Genomic DNA, 27,351 nt, shown 5'->3' on the forward strand with positions numbered 1-27,351 from the left:
GCTTTAGATTGTCCCACATTTTCATTTAGGATTAAGTATACATCATTAAATCATTTTTGGGGTGAAAACCACATGTCTCTATGACCATCCATATGAAGCAAGTAGTGGCAATCAGATTTTCAAGATGGCCATTGTAGCAGTCAAGCTGGATGTATTATTGTCACCATTTTCATTCAGGACCAACTAGATATCATACACATGTAATTTTGTGAGTGTGTGATTTTGATTTTTAACATAGTTTTAAAAAAAAGATTAAGTCATATTGCAACAGTATTGGCAGTGTGGCAGTTTATAGTGATGTCTAGCACTGGGGCATCATGCTGAAGACATGTAGCATGATGTCCCATATAGTCACATTAGCTTTACAAAAGGCCAACCAGTCCTATCACTAACCTCTTAATGCTGAGCAACTCGCAAGGTAGCTGTTAGTACCATTTTTATAAGTCTTTGGTATGACTTGGCTGGGGTTTGAACCTTCGAGGCAGATGCTCTAAACACTAGAGCCACCAAAGTGGTCATATAATCCTATTGGTGAAATGCCAATGTTTATATGACCATCCATTTCACAAAAATAGTGATAACATTATTTCAAGATGACCACCATAGTGGCCATACTGAGGGTCAGTTTGCATCATTTTCATTTAGGACCAACTAGAGCTGCCTGTCAGACCTGTCATTTTTAAAGACAATCCCTGACCTCTGCAGGTACATTGCCTCATTGAAGACCATCTGCTTACCTGTATTCTGTTAACAGTTTGGAAAAATAATTAGGCTTTCTACTCAAAGAGATGAATTCTTGCATCATTATTCTAAAAACTTTAGGAAAAAAAAAAGAATTCACATGATCCCTAAAATGTGACCGTAACTTTAATGGATGGTAGTATATATGAATATGGGACAAAATGTCATGCCAAGATATACAGCAGGCTAGTTTCACTCAAATATCATAACTGGTTGAAAAGTTATATCCATATGTGGATAAGGTCAGTGATTTATATTTTCTTCCAACCATGACCTTGAGACAGGAGGATGATACCCATGCAACACACCAGGACTATATGATACATAACTGGTTAAAGTTTTGTCTGTGTGCGTGTGATTTGGATTTTTAACTTAGCCGTAACAATTTTTCAGTCATATTTCTGTGATGTCTGCAGTGTGGAAGTTCATAGTGATGTCCAGCACTGGGGCATCATACTGCAGACATGTAGCATAATGTCCCACCCAGTCATATTATCCTGACACCAGGCTGACCAGTCCTAACACTAACCTCGTAATGCTGAGCGCCAAGTGAGGCAGCTGTTAGTACCTTTTTGTAAGTCTTGGCTTGGGTTTGAACCTGCGACCTCCTGCATCCGGGCTAAAGTTTCATTATAATCTATTCACCAGTTCAAAAGTTACAGAAGACAAATATACAAGGCACTGAATTTCATTTTCCCATCATATGACCTTGACTTTACGATTACGGAGGGAGACATGGGTGTGGTATGGGATACAGTCAAGTCATGATCCACACCTGGGCAGAATTTCACGAAAACTACTCCAGCTCTTACAAAGTTATGGACTGGACAAGCAAAGGACAGAGGGTTGGATGGATAATGCCATAAATTAATACATCTTGGAGCAGGAGCTACAAAATCTGAGGTGTTTAAATTAAGTAATTAGTATAGCAAATGGCAAACAAATCTGGCTTTTTGCCAGTATTATTATTCCTGCATTTAAAAAAGAAATCTTATGACAGTCCATCCTTGTTGATCAAAAGAACACATTCTGGATTTCAAACTGCTTTAGCCATAAGTTGTTGCAAAGCGAGATCAGCACAGTATCAGTTTCATCTGAAAGTTTACTAAACCTACGAAATTCAAATTTGCCAGTGCAAACAGCTTAAGGGAAGACGGGGGAAAACCGCATGTGATAGCAAGGGGAGGAATCTTGGACTTTGAGGAGCAGCATCTAGGGCATCAGTAATCAAAAAATAAGGCATTATGCCAGTCTCAGTGGCAGTGAAGTACTTAAATTTGTAAGAAAAGTCTGGAGTTTGCTGAAGGCAAACATTAATGTGATTTTATGGATACAATAATCTTCATGTATTTACAAAGAGATCATATTACAGCACATCCCAAAATGGAGAATGAAAAGTTCAATTCTGACTTTCTAATATCTTTAACCATGAACTATTGTAAAGAGAGGCCAACACAGTATCAGTAATCCAGCCCTGATATTAAGGCTCTAGTTCCCTCACAATTCACAGCCTGGGAGACATTAATAAAGTTTGCCAATGATCAAGCCTCCAGTATTGATTGTGCCTAGACACACCACTCCAGTCCAGGGGGTAATTTAAACTGGCAAACCCCACTACTGGAGAGGTAATATGCACACAGTAAAGCACATATCACTTAACTAAATCATTAAGTTAGTTCTTTCTGAAACCCGATGATTAAAATAATTAGCTTGCTGGAACTAGTATATATAGGAGATAGCAAGAAAGGCAACTCTGGATTTTAAATTATTCTTAGATAGCTAAGGATGAGAGCAATTACTCCCAACACCTCAAAAATGATTATCCTTAATAACAGTTTTTTAAAACAACAATAATCACTTGTGAAAAACATTTCCCCATGTGTGCGAAGCATGAAGATCAGTTGCAGCATGATATGCCATCATTACCTGGGTTAAATTTCAAACAATGACATTCACCGCCAAAAAAAATTGTACTAAACAAATACATTACCGGTATGACTGGTACTTTACCCCCCATAACCTCAACAATTTTTGGTTTAAACAAATAAAATATGATAACGATGGTTTGGATTTTTTAAAAATTCTGGTCATATCAAGATAACTGACCCAAAAGAAGAAAAACGAACAAACAACTGTTCCATAAAGGGATATACTCTTTTGTCTGAAAGTTCTTCCAGGAATTCAAGAAAAGGCTATTTCTTCCATTTAAGTGTTGAATCATAAAACCATCTCTGATATTCCCAAGTGATCAGATTTTCAAATTATCCACTATGACAGCCATTCTGAAATGTAGGATTGATAACAGTTTAATGAAGGACAAACCAGACACCCATGGAAGACTTTTGGCAATACATGAATTAGGAAGTAGACCAACTTTGCCAGTTTTAAACTATAAGCAATGTTACAATGTCCAAGTTTATTGTGTCTAGTTATGACTTCCTACTGATCATGAATGACTGATGTAATACAGTTGAACTGTATAACTGTGCCATGTTATATGTATAATAACAAAAATGTGTAGAAAGCTAGAGTTATGATTCTATGAGGTTAACCAATAAAATAATGATGTTTCTGTAATAAGGAAACTGTCCTATCACTATTATATCATCCATATGATGTTATTTGTTACATCAGCCTGTCACAATGCTATGAACTAGGCATTGCTTGCAATTTCTGTCTCTAAGTAATAACAACAGTCCCTAGATGGGACTGATGCTCTACTGAACAAAATGAAGTTCCAGCAATTCCAGATGAAACCATATCTTTTAACTGCTGAGTGTTGAAACCAACTCTGATATTCTTCAGCAAAAACATGATTTTCAGATTAGCTGCTGTGGTGGACTCATTGAATGTCATATTGGCACCATTTCATTAGCACCAAGTAGACATAAGTAGAACTCTCAACTGAAAACCCCACGTCAATATGACCATCCATTCAAAGGGAGTACTGACAGCAAGACTTTTTAAGACAGCCATAATGATGTAAAATTCATATCATTTTCGTTTAGGACCAACATATGCATCATAAAGTATTCTAGTGAAAACTCGATACTGATATAACCAGCCATTTGAAAGGAATAGAGATAAATATATTTTCAAGATGGCAACAATGGTGCCACAATGTGTTTCAGTTTGCATCATTTTCATTCAGGTTAAACTATTGAGGAGCCTCATTAATCCAGACTCTGTTTATCTGGAAACCCCGTTATCGGGACATAATTCAATGGGAACAGAATTCCTAAATGTCAAGTTGCTCTGTTAATCAAGAAATCCGCATTCCAGATCCAGAAATCAAAATTGGGGACCAAAGTGTAAAATTACTATAGAACTTGTCTTGATAATCCAGAAATAATCTGTCCAAAAATAAGAACATTGCACAAAAAAAACCCCATGAAAATGCAGTCAGTCAAATAACACAAATTCACCTATGTAAATTTGCATGGTTATTCATTTATATTACACCAAAGCAGGTTGTATTACAGAAGAGGAGAAAGATGTAGGTCTGCAATGATACTAAACAATGTAGACATTCTAATTGCATTAAAAAATAGTGGAAATTTTCTTCCCTTGAAAATTGCCTATTTCGGAACTGACATTTGTGTACAGATTCTAAACTGTTTGTCCTGAGATCTAAAGCTGACTGGTCCAACTAAAGATGAACCGTTGCAAAAAGTAGGATACGTTTTGAGATTTGGAGAAAAAAGGGATCAGGACAAGAAAATCTTGGGTCCAATATGGGAAAAAATGAAAAAGAAATCCATTGTTCACCCTTCTGTGCATGTAAGGGGGAAATGGCCAATCAAAACCAACATATTTTATATACGTAAGCATATGCTGAACAAAAAAAAAAAAAATCAAGGAAACAAACGTCGCTAACTGCATTCAGAAATAACACCCCAAATGTGTTTCATACTCTCATTTCAGGTGAAAATGAAACAATCTCCAGGGGTCAATGAGTTAACTTCATTTAGCATTTAGAAATCTATTCATTTTGAGGTCAAGGTAAGCAAGGCCACTTAGTGAGTGACCAACCCACTTGATCCAGGCCCTTGTGCTAAGTAGAACTGGTTCCTGAATATAACACAGAGGTCAAGAATCAGGGTACACAAACCTTCTACCCAGAGATAACCATATAATTCCAGCTGCAGAGTAGTTCTATACCACATTCAGTTCATGCATGTATTTCCATCTTTTCCTATCTCAGGAACAATCCATGCCAAAAAAAAAAAAAAAACAACAAACAAGTACTGCCAATAAAACTGATGCCAATTCATTGAAATATAGACATCATCCAACAGCTAACAGCCAAACTCCCATACCTTGTGCTTTTCAGGTGTGGCAAAATATCTCCAAGGTCAGTTTTTACAGATATTTACTTATTGACAGGTATTTAGGCCCTTATTGGGTGTCAGTTTGGCAAAGTATCCCTAAGGACATAAACTACATATATTGACAGATATTTAGGCCCTTATTGGGTGTGTTAATTTGGCAAAGTACCCCTAAGGACATATACTACATATATTGACAGATATTTAGGCCCTTATTGGGTGTGTCAATTTGGCAAAGTACCCCTAAGGACATATACTACATATATTGACAGATATTTAGGCCCTTACTGAATGTTATGGAGGCTTCCAATAATCATATACTGAAATCAAGTGAACTGTGAAAACCCAACAGCAAAAGTTGGCATACAATAATGTTAACTTTGGCAAACTACAGAGCTAACAAATACATGTACAGTACATGAGAAAATGAATCAATAAACACAACACATACTCACCAAGGATTGCTCTTTCACCTAAATCTATTTTACTTCAAGTAATACATTTATAGTTTTATCTCCTGAAGCACAAAACTGACATTTGTTGAGGTGTTCTCTAATTCAAACCTAGATTCCATTGCAAAGTTTGCATTTTACACTGATTTGAATTTTTAAATAAAAAAATAAAATCATGACATTAGATCTATGCAATTATATTTACTTAAAACAGAATCTAAGAATGTTAATGTATTATTACAACATCAAAACATGAAAACTATGTACTCTAAATGTCTACCCATTAAAATTTTCTACAAATTAAGCAAACCAAAATAAGAAACTTTAAGTGCCACATAAATGTAGGAAAATTCTAACAGGGATGGTGAAGAAAAATGCAAAAATGTACGACTTTTTAAACATTTTTGCTCATTCACAACAGGACTTCATACTGTACTCAAAATTTTCTATGAAAGCATCATATTTTTAAACACACCCACACCCTGGCCAAAACAAAATTTTTGTTTCCGGTTGATTGACCATCTTTGTTTTTTGTTACCTACCCTAGCAGTTAACCCCTCCCCTTACAAAAATTCAACCACACCTCCAACTGATTTGTGCATCTAATTGAGCTGGTTTAACCCAGTACTTGAAGTGATTAGTACATTATATACACGAATCATTATAATATATACAATGTAAAAATATATATAAAAAACTCCTACCAACCCTAACTATAAAACAAGTGTAATAGGAAACACTTTTTTTGCATGGTCCAATGGTGGCAATATGATAGGAACACTACCGTTCCATCTTCCATCAACTTGCTTGGAATTTACATTTTCTGGGCTACCAGTTACTACTTCTGCCTAAAAAAGAATAATTTTCCAGCTTATTTAAAAAAAAATTTAAAACCAGAGTTCAATCCTCTAAACTTGTGCTTCTTTCATTTTTTTCTTCACTTGGTGCTGTGAACAAATCTTAACTGTGCAGTGTAGACAGAAAAGTGGTGTACTTGTTTTTAAGCAGACAAATTCAATAAAAACACAGTCGTTAAAAATACAAAACTGTTTACTATGAAGCACTTGTAACATTTTCAGTTTATACTGCCACTTCTGTAATCAGTCAATGCTGCATGATAGCACATTTGATCAATGTAAACCATTAAGTGAGAAAATTTTGACAAAGCTTCTGTTCTCACGATGTCTTTACACTGTATTTAAAATAAAGTTTTCAAGTGCTCATATTTTTCCTCATTTTCCATGTAGATGTTCAGGCATTCCAACATCAATTTCTTATACAACAAAAGGTCATGAGAGCTGACCCCAGCTTTTTCAAACTTGTCATCAGTTGGCCTGATAACATAAAAGTTAATAGGCCAGCTGGCCTGATAACAAACAAAATGAAAACAATCTGAAGCACTGGTGACACTAAGAGAATCTATGCTGGTGTTTTCACTAAGACAAGGAAATACCAATCAAGGTCACATTATTTGTCTCCCAAAGAGACTCTGCCTTGGGGGAAAAATGTTAACCCTGTGACTAGGATTTCTTTGTCCTGGTACAAACACAGATATAGATTATTTTTCTCACCCAATTTTTGATTCCATCTGAATTAAAATAACTGCATTTTTGCACTATGATTAGCAGAATCAAGACACAGTATTCATAAGGTACTATTATTGCCTCTCACTCGGCAAATAGCCATCAGGTTTTTTACTCTTTAATGAAAATCTGAATAATTATCAAAGTAGAATATGTATATATACATATATATATACACACACAGTGTATATATATATATGCTGCTCTTAAAAAAGAAACAAAAAGTATCAAGAAAAAAGTTATAGCTGTTATGTGTTGCAATAATGCATCACTAGCATCTTGAGCCATAAGCTTGTATTGTTGTAAGTGAACATTAATATGATTTATGTTAATGCAGACAATAGGGTGCCCAATCCAGTCACAATTTCTATACACGAGAAAACAGAAACATAAAATCATTTGATATTACACTGTATTACTGAATTATCACATTTAATTGATGGATGTCACATGAAGATAGCAATAAATAATTAAATTCTTTTATATGGTTAACTTTCAACTTTCATCATTTCTAAATTTGAGAAAGTTCTATGGTTGGCAATGGCACAATAAAGTACACAGTCCAGTCTAAGGAAGTGTGAAATGTGTGAGATTTCTAATACATGATATTCTTGGAAATTTATATTTTCTGTCCTAGAAATATGACAAGTGTTGACATTATTGGTTCAATGGTAGGCTACATAGAAATTTTCTTGTGGAATTGTGTATAGACTGACGAATGAACCTCTCTGATTGTGAAGTGCAGGAATTTTTATTTGTTTACAATGTTTGAGTCAACTGCGGATGGTTGGGGGTGTTGACAAAGCTTGAAGAACGAAGGTTGAACACAACATATTTCTGGTCATTGTGGCTTTGCAGATGTTCTTGAGAGAGTTTGGATTTTTGCATAGCCAGTGATTTGTATTGCCTGTGTATCAGGAATAGTGTTTACTGTTAGAGTTTGTTCCACACACAGAATCTCAATTTTTATCCTGTGTGTACCTGAGTAAATTTTCAAGTCAGTGTCATTAAATCTAGCTAAAAGTACCTAATTAATTTTACATTATGTAATTAAAACTAATTAGATACTTTTATCTACATTCAATGACAAATACCTGAAAATTTACCATGTTACAGACAGAATAAAATTTGCCATGCTGTGTATAGTTTCTAGGCATAATACCAAATAACTCATCCTCATGTGCATGTATGTCTCTCTTAAAATATTTTGTATGGTGTGTTATCAAAGTTGGTGAGACTTTTAAGTTGCTTTATGAGTGAATTTCTTTTTGTTACATGTGTTGTTGTCTGATTCTAAAACAACTCTGGCATAGCAGAAGAAAACAGAGGTTTCTTGTTTTTAAAAGTAGTTCCTAGCACCTGCACATCGTGACTACGATGACCTGACTTGCACAACCAAAACGAGATAAGAAACATAAGGTTAACAAAACTGCTAGATTTCTCAATTGCATGGGTGAGAAAATAATGTATTTCCAGAAACGCTGGGGCAACTCTGGCTGCATTGCTATTAGTCTAATAGAGTGAAGTCTCAGTTAAAGTTCTGGAACTGCCAAGCTTTCTTCTTCCATGTTTAAAACAATACATGCTTGTTAACGGAAGCTACCGACTCTACAAGTCAGGTACTCTTATAAGATATAATCCAAAAAGGATATATAAAAAAGCACACAGAATATATACCAAAAGGTGTTGAATGATGTAAATCCACCACTTATTTATATGCTGAGCCATGAATTACTGGATTTTCTGAGGGAAATAATCTTGAGATAACAAATACTTTTTCACTGCCCATCAACAGACTCTGATAACATTCATTACCAAGAAACTGGACGTTATTCTTATATATGTACATTGTCTAGTGGTGTGTATAACTGCCTTTGGTTGAGGACCAACCGAGTTCAAATCCAACAAAGTGCAAATTCCTCGTTTTTCCACAATGTGCTATTTTATTTGAATTAGGAAAGAGAATTATTTAACTGTTTATATTTTCTGTGTGAATATTCACAAAACACGGCAAAAACAAATGACAAACAGTTTACACTGCACAGGATCAAGTTCTAAATTGTGCTACTTTATTCTGTTATACATATTGCTAACCAATATGTTTGAGCATACAATAAAAAAGTCTCCTGAGTGAATAACCAATATAATTCATCTTGTATGTAAAAATTAAACTTAAGTAATATATCCTGTTATTCATTTCAAGCAAATATCCTTTATGTCTGTTTCTCTTCAACCAAGAATCAAAATCTGGCAGGCATGATCAAATCCAATAGCTGGACATCCAGTCTATTCATTTTTGAAGCTGGACAAGTAAAATTTTGCAAGACACCAGTCCAGGACAAATGCTTATTTCCTATTTTAAAACAGTTCTGGCAAGTGCAACTTTTCATGCTTTAATCACTTTATCTTGCCATTCATGCCACCCCATTCATGTATATAGAAACCATAATGGTTACAAGTTATTATAACCATTCAAAAAAATACATTTAAAAAAAATCAAAATTCAGGTTTGGTTGATTATCTTCTAACAAAAGTCCTCTGTTATTCTATGCTGGATGCATTTGTGACTTTCAAGATTCTTTTTTTATTAAAGCTAGTATCTAATATAAATGATGCTCTTAGAGTTCAAATATTATTTCAGTCTTACCTGATTGTATTTATTTATCCAAATATACAGTCAAAACATGGTTCAGTAAATATTTACCTATGTGTCAGAAACTGACTAAAGGGCTTCAATTACTTATGAACTGAAGGAAAATTTATTAAGAAAATGTTTAAAAACACATTCTTTTATTTAACAAGATGAAACTTCGACAGATACTTGAAGTAATAAAAAATCCTGCCTAACAGGATAAAATGCACAATTATGTAAAGTAACAATGAAGTTCAAGTATTATACAGAAAGAAAAATAAATTTTAAGGAAACAGTGTAACCAATTAAAACTAAAAAATATGTACTCATTTATTTTGAGCTTATATGTAGCACATTCTTCCTTCTTCATACCTGGCTATGGTTTCTTTCTTGTATTATATGTCTAATTTCCATACTGTGGTCAATACCAAGGTCATTCTTGATATTCCTCACCCAGACATGATATTACACATATCTAATATTGAAAGGAAGTTTTGACAAATAAGGAAAAAGTATATACATTTTAATTAATCAGTTATATTGTAATTGTAATATTTATGTATTAGTGATTTACAGACTTTCTGGTCTTAAATTGGCCTTGGGTAATTTGTCACATTTGCCTAATCTAAACAATATAGCTATTTCCAAAATCTTTTCTACCTATCCCATTATCTGTCTCAATACAGTGTACATGTCTGCTTTTGCTCTTCCAACTAGATCTGCATTCCACTCCTTTCTATTCAACATATCTATCTCAATGTATTATTTACATATATATTTTTACGTAACTTTAATTTCTGGCATATGGTTGTAGGGTACCAACAAAGATATAAAGGAGTGTGTAATTTGGATTTTTAATGTAGCTTTAAAAAAATTTCAGTCATATCGCTATGATGTCTGCAATGTGGAAGTTGATAGTGATGTCCAGCACTGGGTGCCAATGACATGTAGCCACCCAGTCACATTATTCTCACATCAGGCTGACCAGTCCTAACACTAACCTCTTAATGCTGAGTGCCTACTGAGGCAGCAGTTAGTATCATTTTTATAAGTCTTTGGTATGACTCAACCGGGTTCGAACCCATGACCTCCCGCATGGGAGGCAGACACTCTAACCACTAGGACACAAAAGCAGACAGGAGTTGTAAAGGAAACAAAAGTGAAAATAAATATATGGTTATTTCCTTAAAATATACATTTTATCTCATTGTCTATCTCATGTTCGATGATATTTAGGGGCAAACTGACATTTACAAAATTTGGAAATCCCTTATGATGTAAAACTGAAACCTATGAAATAAAGTAAAAAAGCAATGAAGTGCCACACCTTAAGACACACTGGACATTTTAAATTCACACAGAAATTTCATCATGTATATTTTTAAGACAAAAATATCTGGGATGGAGTATCTTTTTTAATTACTCCTGATCCATGTCCAACTCAATTTCCTAATGAGTGTGTGCTGTTTACAACTAATTTACAGTATGTGACAGTCATTTGACATCTATTCAACTAATATTTACACTATCAGCCAATAATATCACACCTTTACAAAAACAATATGAACTGGGTGTAGCTAACAGGCCACTGATGCCATGCTTTAAGCATGCATATATTAATCAAGGTTAGATTGATGCAGGATTATCTTCAACATAATGATAGCTAGAAGATGGAAACAATTGAAAAATTAAAGGAATTTACTTTTCACCCCATATCAACATTTGCCTGACTGCCCATCAAATTATAATCAGTTAAGACAAAACTGTGGAACATAAGGCAACATACAAAGCCAGTTGTCAAAGTAAGTTAACAAACTGTGTCATATTTGAATAGTGTAAGGACATTCAAAAATCAAAACTGTTTACCTCTGAGTGACATTCCAATCTTTAAAAAAAAGTGCAATAAACAATGAGGAAGAAAGAGTTGTTGCCAAGGCTAAAAATTGGAGGAAATTATTAAATGACATTCTGTTGATAGATGATTTCTGATATGCAAAGTCCAAAATGTGATGTTCTTCATCAATATTTGATTTACATATAACTTTTATGGTTGTGTAGGCATATATAATCATTGAAACTGATTTGAGGAGTTATAATGTGCAGAGATATGAAGAGAAGTTAAAAATATGATAAAACTATTAATTAATCCTTGATCTCTTTTAACAGTTCAAATATTCGAAGTCATACATAAGTAGAAAGAGCAACACTTGTACAGTTTGTCTCTTATAAAATACTATGAGTGTTTCTTTGTTCAACACGAGATAAAGAATAATCAAAACCAGTTTGCATGAATAACAATAGTCCCAGCTATGAGCTCATTACTCTCAAAAACAAATGACTCTTAAGTCTTTAAATCTTTTGTGAATGATATTATGATTTACTCGAAACAATGTAGCCATCAAGCACAAATAATACTGGAAACAGTTGTATCCCCCCGGACCTAGTCCTACATGTAAGACCTCGACACTGACATTTATGTTGTGTGCATCAGGTCTTACTACCTAACAGCACTGTGTAGAATGTTTTGATGTCAACTAACATCGTAACGAAAGTAAACTTTTCAGGAATATCTCACACAACTGGCAACTAAAATAACTACACTTTTCTACAAAATCATGTTTTAGACAGACTTTACTTACTCTGCTGTCTTTTCTCTAATAAATTCAAATTCTTACAAAAGAAATGGACCTGTTTTCAAGTTTCGTTGGCCTACATTTCAGTTGGCTGGAAAGCAATGGAAGCTGGAAATGCCGAAATTGGGTTAAGTTAAAATATTATTCTTTAACAAAAGGAATAAAAATATAGTGTGCCTATTAGAACTGGGAGCAACATTTCATTTTGTTCAAGAAACATATCCCCCACTTGAACCTACTTTGGCATACCTCAACTACCGTCGCATTTCAGTAAATTCAAATGTACGATTACGGAACATGAAAATGTGTCCATTTGCTAGTGTCAGATTTTGATTCCACCAGGATAAAAACAGCACAGTAAGTATATTAATTACACATAAATTTGTGATAGAGTGTTGATATGGGTTGCCAAGTGTGTGAGTTATTCCTGAAACTTTGATTACTCATTTCGATGTCAACCAACATCGAAACATGATATACCAGCACATTATTTGGATAATAAAACATAGCACTAAAACAAAAATAACATGTGCTATATCTTACATTTTAGGACTACCCCCCTGACCAACAAAGTCTCAGGAGGGTTGAAATTGGTCGAACGAGGTTATGAAAATGCAGGATATAGAGACTTGCATTAAAAAAATTCAGGTGACAGTAACAATATTAATTACAGGTGAAAGAAGAAAAAAAAACAACGTCTTCTCATCTAAATCGATGCATATTGTAACTTTCAAACTAGGTTAGGGTAGGGGTGGGGTGGAGAATGTTTACCTTCCAGCCTTTGTATCTTTGCCTTCACAGACATAATTGTCTCAAACGGAGACACACGTAGCTCAAAGGCTGCTCCTGTCAACGTCTCGATGTACAGCTCCATGTCCGGGGAAAGTCCTCGAATGTCGAGGCTTTCTTTAGATGATGATCTCAAGTTTACCAATTTCAATCCATGATTTTGAGAATGACCCCACTAAAGATTATCAAAACAATCCCAAACTTCTGTTGAAATCTTGAGGTTACTGTCATTTGACCATTGGAATGAATATGCTATTAAAAGGACAACATTAACTTTCCATAACTGAATAACTGTTACAATAGTTGCATCAACTATACAACATATATCTTGCTTTAACTCAACAATACTCAACACAACATAGTAATGTCAAGATGGTGGTCTCAATGATTTCCTGCTCAGGAATTCGGGATTTCTGAGGTGCCCGTATGTGGTAGTTACGGACAACAATTAATCACGTGATACTTGTGTTCGTAAAAAGTTTAGACGTATCAGGGAGGTACAACTTAACGGATATATTTTTGAAAAGGAATCACGTTTTAAATTGATTCGTAAATCCATCGTAAGTCGTTTTATTTGTAATCACAAATTAAATTATTATGATGTTGTTTCTATCATGTCTGTTTATATTTTATCACTTCATTTGTTTTAAATAACTGGTGTTATCTACAAATGTTCATGCGTGAGATTTTTAAGTCATGTCCCAGTTTTGTACATGCTGTCTTCCTTCAAAACTTAATATTCACCAGACTATATATATTGTACAATCTTCAAATATAAACACCTAAGCATCCTTAAACTACATCTTTAATCAACTTGTTTTACTGCAACTTAACAAAGCACACAAAAAACATACTTACCTTGGAGTGGAACATTCGTACATTCGTCGAGCTAGTGCTAATAGGTGCCACTCTATCGTCGGTGCCCGCACAATGGGCAAGGAGATGGGAACTTGCCCCCCACCCAGGGGCTCGTATCGTTGCTTAACATTTAACTATCAGTTATGCATATACTGTTTTATTATGTAGCACATCTCTGACTGATAGTCAAATTGTAAGCAGCGATACGAACCCTGTTATTTCGCCTCTAAACATGTTTTGGCCTACATCCGTTAAAGTTAATAGCTGACCACTACATGCTTTCCACTCCATGGAAAAGTTTCTCCGTGCGCCCTTGCATTCGATGGTTTATGGATGATGCGAAACTGGCATTTGGCACATGGGGTACATGGAGTACTCGCCCCATAGGGAACTCGCCTTGCTAGAAATCGGCCCATGGAGAATTCGCCCAGTGGAGAACTCTCCCCAACGTATCAGCAGTCACACCAGGGTTTTTGGAGAAGCTGCCCCAGATTGTCTGTAAGCGTTGGATCGGGCGTTGTTTTAGTCGAAAATTCAATATGTATAAAAAAAGAACGATCTTCCTTTAATTTAGGTAAGTAATATTCATAAAATATACAAACAATATCCCAAATTTATACTCTAAATGCATATGAAAATGAGATTTCAAATTGTCAGACACGAAGATCCACCCCATTACTTTCTTGAACTTGTAACCCGGAAAAAACTACATGTATTTAATACTTATACATGTATTTAACAATCATCTAGGTAAATAAATTATTCAAAAGACAGAAATGTTTATATGAGCACAACACTGCATCTTAATCCAAGTTTCTAATTTTACAAGAAGTTGTCCCACACCTAATTTATGGTCTGCTAATTAACTTGTAAATTTGCTGCTTGAGCTAGCTTGTCAAGAAATTCCCGGGTGTATGTTTTGTTTCAATTTTTGCGGTAATTGTTTTTTGCCATAAAAGAGACGTTATAAACACATTACATGATATTCATTGCTGTTTCTCTTCAACTTAATAACCTTTTCAAATTTTTAAAATGCTGAACTTTACATTTTTTTTACTTGTTTGCTTAATATCGTTGCATTTAAAATACTGACTGAATGAGTTTAAAGTAATGTATTAAATTGTCTTAGCCCGATGCATAAACATCATATTTTTTCAAAGACATATGCAGAATATGTCGATTTATCGTGACTCATGAAAACACTGGGTAGTATTCCATGTGTCCAGAATTATTATTGTTATTATCTTAAACAGAATGTTTCGGTGACAATAGCGCGTTTGAAACCCTAAGCATTGTTGAATTCTGTTTCATTTAATTCTTAGCAAAAGCTTATAATGGCATTCTCCGGTTTTTAAACCTCGCTTAACATTTGACATAGTTGATATGAGGGTGGGGTGCTGATGCACGTCAGTTACGTTAGTGGATGAACAGTTGGAGTGAAACCTTCATATAATCAGTTATTCTAACCCAGGTTTGTTTCTATTAAAGAGAATGTATTCGGTGATATAATTTAGACATTACTAAAATATGCGGCAACTATTAAATGCCATTGAAAATAATGGGGTTCATTAAAAAAAAAGTTAAATAGTTACAATGAAGGTCTTTTCTTATGGATGGAGATGAAATTTATGATGGAAATTAGGAAGCTATAAAATAGTCTGATATTTGATGTTATAAATGGGGCTGCATTGCATTTTTTACCATCTTGGACACCACACAGATGATTATGGCTACAGTACAAAACAGCATCAAGAACAGCAAAATGCAATTCCGCGATGACTGGTAATGATGATCTGATATGTACATGGCCCAAAATTAGTATCTGTGATAATTTGGTGCATCTTCTCCAGACGTAAAGGGGCGACTTCTACAACCACCATGGGAGGACTTCTCCTGACACCTTGGATGAATCCTCCAAGGAGCGAGTTCACCCAAAGCAAGTTTTCCACTATTCTTGGCACAGCACGTGCGTTTTCCAATTGATCATCAATTCGAACAATGCGAGAACTTGACTTCATCATTCATATGCGCAATGGCAATCCATTACGCATGTGTGCAGGAGAGGAGAGAGCGCGCGCCTGTGTGTGAACAGTTTCATAGATTTAAGCAAAAGTTGGTTTGTGATTACTGAGGGTCACCGGTAAAGCAAGAAAGAAATTTACTTCAGTTTCTCAACAAGTGCTGAATAATAATAATAATAATACTAATAATAATAATAATAATAAGAAGAAGAAGATGATGATGATGATGATGATGATGACACCATCCAAATGGCGATAGAGTTGCCTGTTTCCTGTAAAATTAACTCCCATTTTGTCAGTGATGAGAAGCAAACGAGTCGACGGGGCCTGCAGGTACAGATGCTTTTCTATTTGTCCAAACTGTCATGCAGTTTATGACTGAAACTTCCAAGCTGATTTAAATCCAGATCTGCTTATAATCACCAATATCGATTTTAATCAAATTACAAAACTATACATACGTTTTTAAACTCTTATTCTTTTTAATACATGACAAGAAAGAGAGAAAAATGTAAAAGCTCCCTCAATGCGGTAAAAACTAGAACAGAATTAAGACGTATGAATAAGAAAATCTTATTCTAAATCATCAAACAAAATCATAGCGAATCATTCAATGATGATTTAAATGAATAAATTCATCATTCAGAAAATTAAATAACTTCGTTCTTTAAAAAAATATAGCTTACCTAATAATGACTTATGAAACGACAGACGGCAGAACCTGTTGAAAGCACAATTTAAGAATTATCAAAATAACGTATAAAAATATTGAAAAGGGGTGAAATGAATCATGTCACTGAATGTTTATATGACATTTTGAACATCAAATTTGGATAGAATATGCCATACTGATGTTCAACACACTTAAATATATCACATTACATACAAACAGGAAATCTTTCGGCAGAAGAGCACATAAGCAGTTGACGAAGAGAGCTTCAATGATAAAAGCTTACAACCTAATTTTAAACTATTGTCTCGATGCAATCGAATCAATCATGAGTGAACTAAAAGGACATGTTGCAAATTTGAAAATTAACTTGATATATCAGTTAATGTTTAAGAATATTGGAAGTGACATTGTAAAACCACAAGACACTTCAGTAGTAAGCAGTAACGGGGGACGATAGAGCGACAATAGGAATTAGCATTAAGAACACCCCTGGGACGATATAGCGACAATGGGAAATTTAACATTACGAAAACCCCTGGGACGATATAGCGACAAGGGAAATTAACATGAGAATCTATTTTGGGACTGTATAGCGACAAGGGGAAATTAACATGGGAATCTATTTTGGGACTGTATAGCGACAAGGGAAATTAACATGGGATTTATTTTGGGACTGTATAGCGACAAGGGGAAATCAACATGGGATTTATTTTTTAAAAATGAAAAATAAATAAAAATAAAAATAAAAAAGGGGTAGGCAATTGAAAGTAGATCTCTTTTCGAGAAATGTGGGTGGCCCTGAAAAGGGCCTTTGGGTTTCTTCTTCTTCTAACTCCTCAACTTCTTCATCCATCCCCTTATTTTTTCCATCATTCCTTTCTTCTTCTTCTTCTTTTCATTTTCCGGTATCCAGTCCGGAACTTCTGTTGGATTTTCATCCAGTTAGCGTTTAGTTTCTCTAGTTCTTCCTTTTTCTTTCTATTTTCTTCTTCTTTTCTATCTTTTGCCCACCTGTTCTTTATTTTCTCCACTTCTTCATCTATCACCTGTCTCATCTTTTCTTCCCCTCTTTTCAATTGTTCAACACTCCTTTTGACAAAGGGCCACTCTGACCTTTTTTCTATCTCTTCCAAGAACCTTCTTACTTCTTTTACCTTCTCCATGGCCTCTTTTAATGTCCCCACTCTGACATAAGGGGGATTTATTAGCCCTCTCAATCTCTTCACTTCTTCTTCAATTAATCCCTCTATCATCTCCCGGGCTAATTTTAGTTCGTTCACGTAGTGCACACTTGTTCTTTACCTCCAATCTCTTTCAATCCTTTCAACTCCATATTCACCATCCACCATCCAAAAATAAACATGCCTTAAATCATTAAACAGTTGGGACAATTCCATCTTCATTTTTTATTCCTTAGAATGGTGCGAACGACTAATACTGTGGGTTCTTATAGTGAAAGCGCGGACGTGATGGAAAACATCCCCCTAAAACCCAAAAGTTATATTACTTAGATCATAACCAAACAACGCGCAGACGTAAAGGAAAACATCCCCTACTTTTCTCATTTCATATGATCTGCTATCCACATACGTGAAACAGCAATAAACAAACCCCTAATCTGCTACACACACACACACACAAAGCATTAAAATGAAACCCTAATCTACTATTCACACAAACCAACTTAAGCTCTTACATAACCCAATAATCTACTATCTACACAAACGTACGTGAGCGCTTACAAACACACACACACACACACAAACACACACACTATTTAAAAGGAGTCAGTGTTTATATTCCCACTACTCTACATACACACTTTGGCAAATGGATTACTGTATCTTTTCTAGAGATTGGGGTAGCCCTGAAAAGGGCTGTTTTTTTAACTCCAGATGCACCTATTTAATGCTGGCACCTTCCTGGTCTGGCACCGCACACGCATCTTCGACTCCAGTCTCCTTGACAATTCACCCTTGTTGCTGTAAGCGCAGAGGCCGGTTCAGTGGCTTCACTATTCCAATCTTCTGTCTCTGGAATAGTGAAGACTTCCCTTTCTCTTCTTCTATTTCTAATTCTAGGATGAATCGACATCCTTACCTCCTGTTGCAGCTGTGGTGCAGCTACAGGTTGGGGAGATGTCCTTGCCTCAGGTGTCACCTTGCACACAGGGTTCATCATAGGGTGACACCTGATCTCTCTCTTTCTTTCCTCCTCTTCTTTCATTTTTCTCTCTTCCTCCTCCTGTTCTATCCTGGCTTCTTCCACAAGGGCCTCCGCAGCCAGCTCGTTCAGGAGGCATCTGGCATATTCCAGGTGCATCTGGAGTTCAAAAAGTTTTTCAAGTCTGCTACTCATTTTTGTTGTTGATCAATCAACAAGGGTAGCTAGACTGCCGAGCGATTTTTAATTTATAGTGAAAGCGCGGACGTGAAGAAAAACATCCCCCAAGACAAAATTGATCTTACCTAGATCATAACCAAACAACGCGCGGACCTAAAAGAAACACCCACTCACTTTTTTATACTACCCATTACTATTCTAAAAATTTTTATTAAACCAATAATATACTATCCACATACGCAAAGCAATTCAATCAAACCCCAAATCTACTCTCCCCACACGTCAAACAGCAAAAAACATGATCTTAATCTACTATCCACACAAACGTACGTGAGCACTTACAAACACCCAATCCTATACACAAACACATACACTCGCACCACATAAGAGTCAGTGTTTATATTCACACTACTCTACATACACACATTGGCAAATCGATTACTATTTCTTTTCTAGAGTATTGGGTAGCCCTAAAAGGGCCGTTTTTTGTTTGCTATGGCAATCTTTTAGTTTTCTAAGAATGCGACGACCTCTGACGATAGACTTTCTGACGATAGGTCTGCTTCTTCGGAAAGAGAAGAAGAACTCTTTGGTGTCGATACGACAATCGACAAAGCCTCTGTCAGGTTCAGGTTCCTGCTGCTGCTGCTGCTGTTGTTGTTGCTGCTGTCTCTGAAGTCTGTACTTCTCTGTCCATTCTTCTTTCTCCCTGTTCACTTCTTCTCTGAAGAGCTCTTCTATCAGGTCTTCAGTGACTTTTAACATTCTCACATTCTCTGTCTCTTCAGGCTTCGGTATCAGACTGTGTCTGACCCTATGCAAATTCACGTAGGCTTCGTTTAGTTTAGCTAGTTTGGAGCACATCTTCGTAGGAGGATGAGTCGACAATGGATGGTTAGACTGGAGGCTACCCCGGTTTTTAAAGTCAAAGCGCGGATGTGAAGGAAAACATCCCTCGACGGTTTTCGAGCCGGAACGTTCAATGAGTGTCCTGAGAGGGATAGTAAGAAGTCAAAGAGCATGAATCAAGATTCCTATAGTCAAACAAAAAACAAAGGTATTTTTTTCAAAACACAACATTTTTTATTCAAAATCACTTAACACTAACCAACAACTCTAACATTTTTTAACAATAATAATTCAACAATATAACATCAAACATTTTTTTTCAAATGATAAACAATTTTTTTTCAACTCACACATTCTTCTGGACAGGGTTGACAACGTTGTGAATGAAATTGTGATTTCCACTGTGGAAGTCATTAGGCCATTGATGGACACTACGTTTTCTAGCTTGAGACAAAAGATAAGCATAATGGTCACAAAACCATCGATCTACTTTCACATCGTTTCTAGAAGAAGAACGAGGATCAAAATGAGTCACTAAATATTCTAAGGAATAGCCCAGGCTGCGATGATGCAGAAAATACACATAGTACTGTCCACACACCAAGGAATCTGTGCCTTGTAATTTCACATTATTAAATCGGTTGGTCTGAGCATTTCTTCTCATAAAGTCAATGATATCGTCTTCCAAAGGAGGCAATCCATACGAATCGAAATATTCCACACATCCTTCTTGAGGAAAGTAGACGGCTACCCAGTGGGTTCCTGGGAGATGACTGTCGTCCGTGTTGATCACATAAGCTAGATGGTCTTGAGGTTTGCGATGAGGAAGTTGATCTTTAGCACAGACGACAGGATTCCAAGAAGCCGTGTACCAACTGTGGTTCAAAAGGTAATAAAGTTCCCAGGTATCCATGTTTTTTTTTCTTCACAGGTAATGATAAGTCATCAATTCGATCCTGACCTTTTGCTTGAAAATGTCTGACAAGTACAAGGCATCTAGCTCCGACTTCTTATTCTGGTCAAAGAGAGATTCGATGCGACGGCGCTCTAGAGACGTTAATGGAGGAGAAGAATGTTTATCCAAGCCTTTAGACCACTCGTTCAACACGAATTCGATCTCGATGACACCCCAAGCTTTGTTCAGATATTCGTCCAATTTTTCTTCTTGGCTCAACATCAGACATTTCTCGTGTTGAATTTGACTGGGATGATCGTTGTGACATCCATAGCACTCTTCCTTGATCAATTCATTCATTACATCTGTCAGGAATGTCGCAAAATAGGAGACTAAATGGGTTTCTTGTTCTGGCCATCTTGACTTCATCATGATAACTTCTTCGTCTTGGTATGTTTCTTCTTCTTCTCCTCACATTCCATCTTCAAAGTTTCTCCACTAGGTAAAGAGGGATAACAGTCTTCCATGGTTTCTAATAATCTAGAATGACTTCTCTCAAACTGTTGATTTCTATGGTATTGTCAAATTCTGCATACAGGATGACGTTCAACGTTGGATCAGCAGGGTCTTGGTTTGCAAACTGAATTTCCACACGAATCTGGCCGGATTTTATAGGGTGGAAATGTCCCTCGTCGCTGCCTTGGTCTGGAGTGAAATCAAAACCCAACAAAGCATAGCCTCCTGCATAATCCTCGTAACTAATGCCATGACTGGTGTTGGTTCCTAACTGTCCCGTGGATTCGTACAGGGACAAGTACGATCTCAAGTAATTCTTCGCGGCACCAAAGTTAGGTTCAAAGGGTCTGGTACACAAGGCCTTGCCATCGCGACTGACTTCAATCTTGGACACATTCTTATGCTGAAACTCAAAAGGATTTTCGTTGTGAAGTCCATTGAAAGCTGAATTCCTGACGATACCAACGATTAAACGCTTGGGTAACTGTCCTTGGAACAGATGATCTTCGATCATGGATCGCAGTCCAGTAGGAATGGTGAACGTTTTCACTTCCACGCGTCGGATCGGATACTTGACGGTCGTTCTGCTCAACGTCTGACTGATGTCGTTCCCTACTTTAGGTAACACTTCCACACGTCGTACGTAGAGCCTGGCTTCTTGAATGATGGTTTTGTATTCATTAGCATGGGCCATCAAATGGAAAGCGGCACTGCTACGATTCAGTCTCAGACGGATATCCACCCCGTTCAGCAAATACTTTTATTGTAACCACATGTCCAAATGCAAACGATCCATCAGTTCTAAACTTCGCCCTTGCAGAATTTTCTTACGGCGGTCGTTAAACCCCACATTGTGAGGATTGTCATCTTCTGCGAGGGCTGTGTCGTTAAACGTGGCCGCACCTGCCGTGTCAGGTTTCCATACCACGCAAGCATCCAGATGTGTATTCTTGGCTTCTTTTCCGTACGTTAAGAGATTTTCCAGGTAGGCACGATACGGGTAAGTATCCATGCTGCTACTGACCAGTTTGTTATTCAAGTACAAGTCCACTCCACTGAACAAGGAATGCATGAAATTGTTGACAGGAGCTACTCTAGCATCGCCTCCTGGATTGGTGTTGTCCGTTTTGATCATTTTCACTTTCAAGTACAGGTAACTGCTGTTCAGACTGATGTAATCTTCGGGCTGTCCTTTGATTTCAAACTCGATAGGAGCGGAATCCGTCAAAGAGGAGACGGGATGAAATTCCACCCATTGGGATTCTTGCATCGTCATCATGGTGGGGGGGGGGCATGGCAAAGAGTTCCAGTTCTGACTTGGAACAAGCGCAAGATTCTCGGTGCATCATTTTTTCTGTGTCTCAATAATCGAAAACATCTAAGTCTCGAACAGTTCTTCTTTTCTTTGTCTTTCTAGCTTTAGACGTGTGAAGTCTGGCGAAAGGGTGTTTTCTTCGTCGTCTCTTTCTGCCTTGTCTTTGCTGAACGCCTGACTCGGTAGCGTGCAGGGCATTTATAGGTGTGTCTCGTCGGCCCAAAAGGTCTTTACCCGTTTGCAGCAAGACATTTTTGCCTGCCCTCAAGAAAGCTTCTTTGGGGTTTTGTTTGTCGATGATGACATTTTGGAGAAATTCTTTACCGTGTGTCAATGCCGCATCTTTCAAGGCGTGCAATCTGCGTGTCACCATCGGTTTCAACACCGGGGCCACCGAACGAAAGGCCGATTTTAACATATCTCCTAAACCGTGTCCTCGCTGTCGAGCAACCCCTCGGTACACTGGATACATGACTTACGAGTCGTGAGAGAACCGTTTTCGGAAATGGAGTTTCACCGTGACTTTTCCTTTGGTGAATGGAATATTTTGTCCCAGATCTCCTTTTATAGCAATGTTGACCGTGTCCAAATACGACTTGCTGACAGGTAAATAGTGAGAATGTACAAATTCGCGGTGGACTTGGTAAATGTTTCCACCTTCCTCGTCAGCGACCGTGGCAGAATCCACTTTGAAAGGAATGACACGCAGTAACGGCACAGAGGTGTGTCCCACCACGTTGTACTCCACCACATCGGAGTACACAAACATCAAATTCAGTCCTTGGTTCACTTCTACCGGGGCACGAAATAACTTGCTAAAAGACTCGTTGTCGTAAATGACTCCTGATTGGTCTTTTTGTTGTTCTACGTGCTTCCTCAGCTCCATGTCCCCGCCCAACATGTCAAACAATTCAGGACAAAATAAGAAAGGCATGATTTTACCGTCAGAAAATTTCATCGAGAAGCGACGAGCTGTTTTGTGGTACTCCAGGGTGACACTTTTTTGACACTTTCCAAAGCTTTCAGAACCACGACATTAAATCTGGAGGTAATGGTGCTGACCAAATATTGACCACTAAAATAATAGCCTGGGGGAACGAACAATCGGTAGGACCACGTTTGAGTTTTGTCATTATAGGTTCTATTGTCATATTTTTCAGGGGTATTCAAGTACTTTTGCATTGGCTCGTCATGAACTTCCACATCAAAAAAATTTTGATTGGGAAGAACATTTAGGACTTGGGTCGGGTGAATGATTTATACCAAAGCCACTTCCAATGGGCTTCGTGATCTAATGGGATGGCCTGAGGTAATTTGGCCGTGTAACAGCACAACGTGTTGTGGGGAAATACCTGCATGGAACTGTCACTGGGTAAGGTTAAGTAAAATTCGTTTTGGTGACTCATAATTCCAGAGTTCTGTGGCTGTCCGAGGGGTTAGTGGACGTCAGAGGCGTGTCTCCGTCTAAAATGGGGTTCTGGATGTGGTTGAAGTGGTGACTGGCACTGGCACTGGACACAAGGTTCACGTTGTTCCCGTTCGAGGTGAATTTCAGGGAGGGATTGGGAAGCAGGTAACCGATGCAACTGCTCAATAAAATGGTCCACAATTGTTTGTCTCCTTGTTGCAAACTCAAATTGGCGATGGCTGCCCCGATGACACAATACACCACGAAGATTTGGCAGAAAAAGACGATTTGCGTTTTAGGCACACGTTCTCCACACCACACCCACAAAGGTTGTTTTTGCAAATCTTGCAGAGAACAACTGGGTGCAGAAGCGGTCGACGTAGCTGCATCTGTGTGAAAGGACATGATGGTCACTTCTTTTTATAGTCGATGACTTGCGAAGCGTCCATCCAAGAATCAAAACTGGGTGGATATCCTTTCCAACGTACTTTAACTTCTTTGACACGTCGTTTGCCCACTTTACGGGTTCTGCGTTCGAGAATGCTTTCGATGTCGTACACGTCGTCTTCTTTTTTGGTGACACGTTGTAACTCGGGCAAATAAAACGTTCCTTTGAGCACTTCTCCGTTCATGTCTTCTAACTTATAGACGGCAGGATGACGGCCATGCACTCGTCCAGTGACACGAAACAATTCGGTCGTCCAGTTAGGTAAGTAACCTTTGTCGAAAGTGCGTTTGGTTTTACCAATGCGCACCCAATCTCCTACGGCCAACACTCCACTTTTCTTGGGGACAGCCCTCGTCGGGGACGTACGAAATAGGCGCTCAAACACCAACACTTCGTTCTCGGAAGTCACGTCTTGCGGGGCACGTCCAATGTTTCAATGGTAAGGTTGGTTGTACGCTTGCACCAGGTGGGGTAAGATGTCGATGTACTTCAGAGTGTGGTGATGCGTAAAATATTTCCACATGCGTTCTTTCAAAGTACGTTGAAAATGTTCCACGATGCTGGCTTTGGTTTCAGGATTCTCGGTGGTAAAAAAATGAATGTCACGTTTCTTTAATTCTTTTTGGAAAGCTTGGTTCAGAAATTCGGTGCCTTTGTCCGTTTGCCATCGAAGAGGGTGACGACCGCTTTGTTTCAATACCCGTTGCAGGGCTCGCACTAACGCGCTGCTCGATTTGGAAGTCAAGGGTACGACCCAGGCAAATTTGGAAAAGATGTCGATGACACAAAACAAATATTTGTAGCCACGATTGTAGCTGGCCAAATGAGAGACATCGGCTAAATCGACTTGCCATTGATGATCGATGCCTTCCACTCGGGTGCGACTTGAGGTAAACGGAGACTTTTCAGTTGCAATTTTTGAAATCCTGCGTAACCTGCAGCATGGGAAGGATCGTAGTAAATGCTGGCTAAGACTTTTTCCATGTGTTGATTTATGTGTTAATAAGGCATCCACTCTTGGAAGATGCTACTCTTTTTCTCTTGGGGTACTTTCTTGGATTGCAATGCTTTGCGTGTGCGACCGGCAGTAGGTGTCGAAGAGAAGGAGGATGTCTGAACAGTGGATAACGGTTCTTGTTTCATTTCTGTCTTCACTTCTGTCTTCACTTTCTTTTTCTCTTGTGATGAAGAAGGGGTGGTCATCATCTTTTTAATCCATCCAATTCTGGAGGTAGGTGGTGTTGTTAACTTGCCTACTTTTTCTGGTGGAGTTTGAAACCCTTCTTCTTCTTCTCCTTTTTCTGTCTTGGTCACTGGTAGTGGTGGTAGTGATGATGGTGCTGGACTTTTCATCAAGGTCTTAAAATCTTTCAGAGTGGGTAGAGCTGTTTCGTCTGAAGCTTCTGGTGAAAGAGTTGCAGTCGTTGCAAGAGTTGACCGTACTTTTGCGATTTTTCTGTTTCGGACAAATCTTGGCGATCCATCAAGGACTGCAGTTCGTGTTGCAACTGGGACATTTCGCTCAAATGGGGATTGGGAGGTAAATACGGGGTGTGTTGTTCTTGCCAACGATGGTATTCCATCCATCATTTGTAAGGCACTAAAGCTAGTTTTCGTCCTTCCATGGGATGTCAGGGGTCGATTCTGAGATCTTGGGTCTCCAGAGGGCCTTTTTATCTTGCTCCCATCAGTCCTCCCAACATGGTTCCCAAGACTCCTTTCAGTAAGGGTCCTAGCAAGAGGGGTAAAATGCCTCCACGTTGGACCAACATCTTCTTCCTTTGTCCAAGGGGAATTTTCTTTTGAACCATTTGGCGAAGAACGTGACGATGTTTGCCCAAGCATTGTTTCTGGTGTTTGGACAAAGGGATCGTGCCTTTCAAGACGTTCAAACAACATTCGCACACGGTATCGATGACCTCTTTGGAACCTGTTTGAATGAGTTTTTTTCGTAGGGGTGGAGAAGCTTTGGACAGGACAGATAACATGTCTCCATGTTTGACTAAACGTGGTGGCAGTCCTCTCCTTTTCTTTCCTTGGGGTTGTTTAGAAGAGGGATGTTTTCTGGAAGGTGACATCTTTGAATCTTCAGGAGCACCAAAACACTGATACCTCGATTTGGTCACACACCTTTTTTATACTGGAACGCGTCGCCACTGATTGTCTTTACGTCGTATTAACTTCAGGACAGGCATGACACGTCGTGCAGGGGTACGCAACGGACTAAATCGAGCCAGTTCTTGCTTGGACAAATCCAGTAAACTTTGTAACATGCCCGATCTTTCTTGAACGTTGATTTTGGGAGCAGGTACTTTGTAAGCAGCAGCCACTGCCACTAAATTGGAGGGTCCTGCCACTGGAGAAGTTCTTGGGGTGATCAACGGAGAAGTTCTTGGTGTGACCAACGTCTCCAAGTACTCTTCAGTTCTTGGTGACATCAACGGAGAAGTGAACGAACCTGAGACTACCGGAGACGCAGTCACCGCCGTGGCAGGTCGTGGTTTGCGAGTGTAAGGTTGCGTCCTGGCCGAAGTGCCTCTCTTGCGACTAGTTTTCTTCTGTGGACTTTTCTTTTTCTGGGGACTTTAGCTCTGATTCTTTTTCTGGGGGCTTTTCTTCTTCTTTTTCCGGGGTGGTGTCTGGTAAGAGGAGGGTCCCGCTACTGGAGAAGTTCTTGCAGACACAGGTCTCCTTGGGGACCTGGTCTTTTTCTTCTTCTTGGAGCTTCGTTTGACTTCTTTTTCTTGGGGAGAACTTTGGGAGCATAAGGATCCCATCTTAAGAGAGAGCGAATGATGACTAAATTGGAAGGTCCTGCCACTGGAGAAGTTCTCGGGGTCATCAACGGAGAAGTTCTTGGTGTGATC

General features: G+C 37.9%; 1 protein-coding gene across 1 annotated transcript in view; it reads right to left on the bottom strand.

The window, feature by feature from the left end:
- The window catches only part of LOC149802506 (AN1-type zinc finger protein 4-like), a 75,581-nt gene extending 62,037 nt beyond the window's left edge, over positions 1 to 13,544 (bottom strand). The window contains exon 1 of the mRNA XM_089951749.1: positions 13,141 to 13,544. Coding sequence (XP_089807875.1) covers positions 13,141 to 13,243 — 103 coding nt within the window. The 5' untranslated portion in view covers positions 13,244 to 13,544. The remainder of the gene's footprint in view (positions 1 to 13,140) is intronic.
- Between the last annotated feature and the right edge of the window lie 13,807 nt (positions 13,545 to 27,351).

The sequence above is a fragment of the Sinohyriopsis cumingii genome, chromosome 3 (assembly GCF_028554795.1).
Source record: "Sinohyriopsis cumingii isolate HCF-2022 chromosome 3, ASM2855479v2, whole genome shotgun sequence".
NCBI classification, from domain to species: domain Eukaryota; kingdom Metazoa; phylum Mollusca; class Bivalvia; order Unionida; family Unionidae; genus Sinohyriopsis; species Sinohyriopsis cumingii.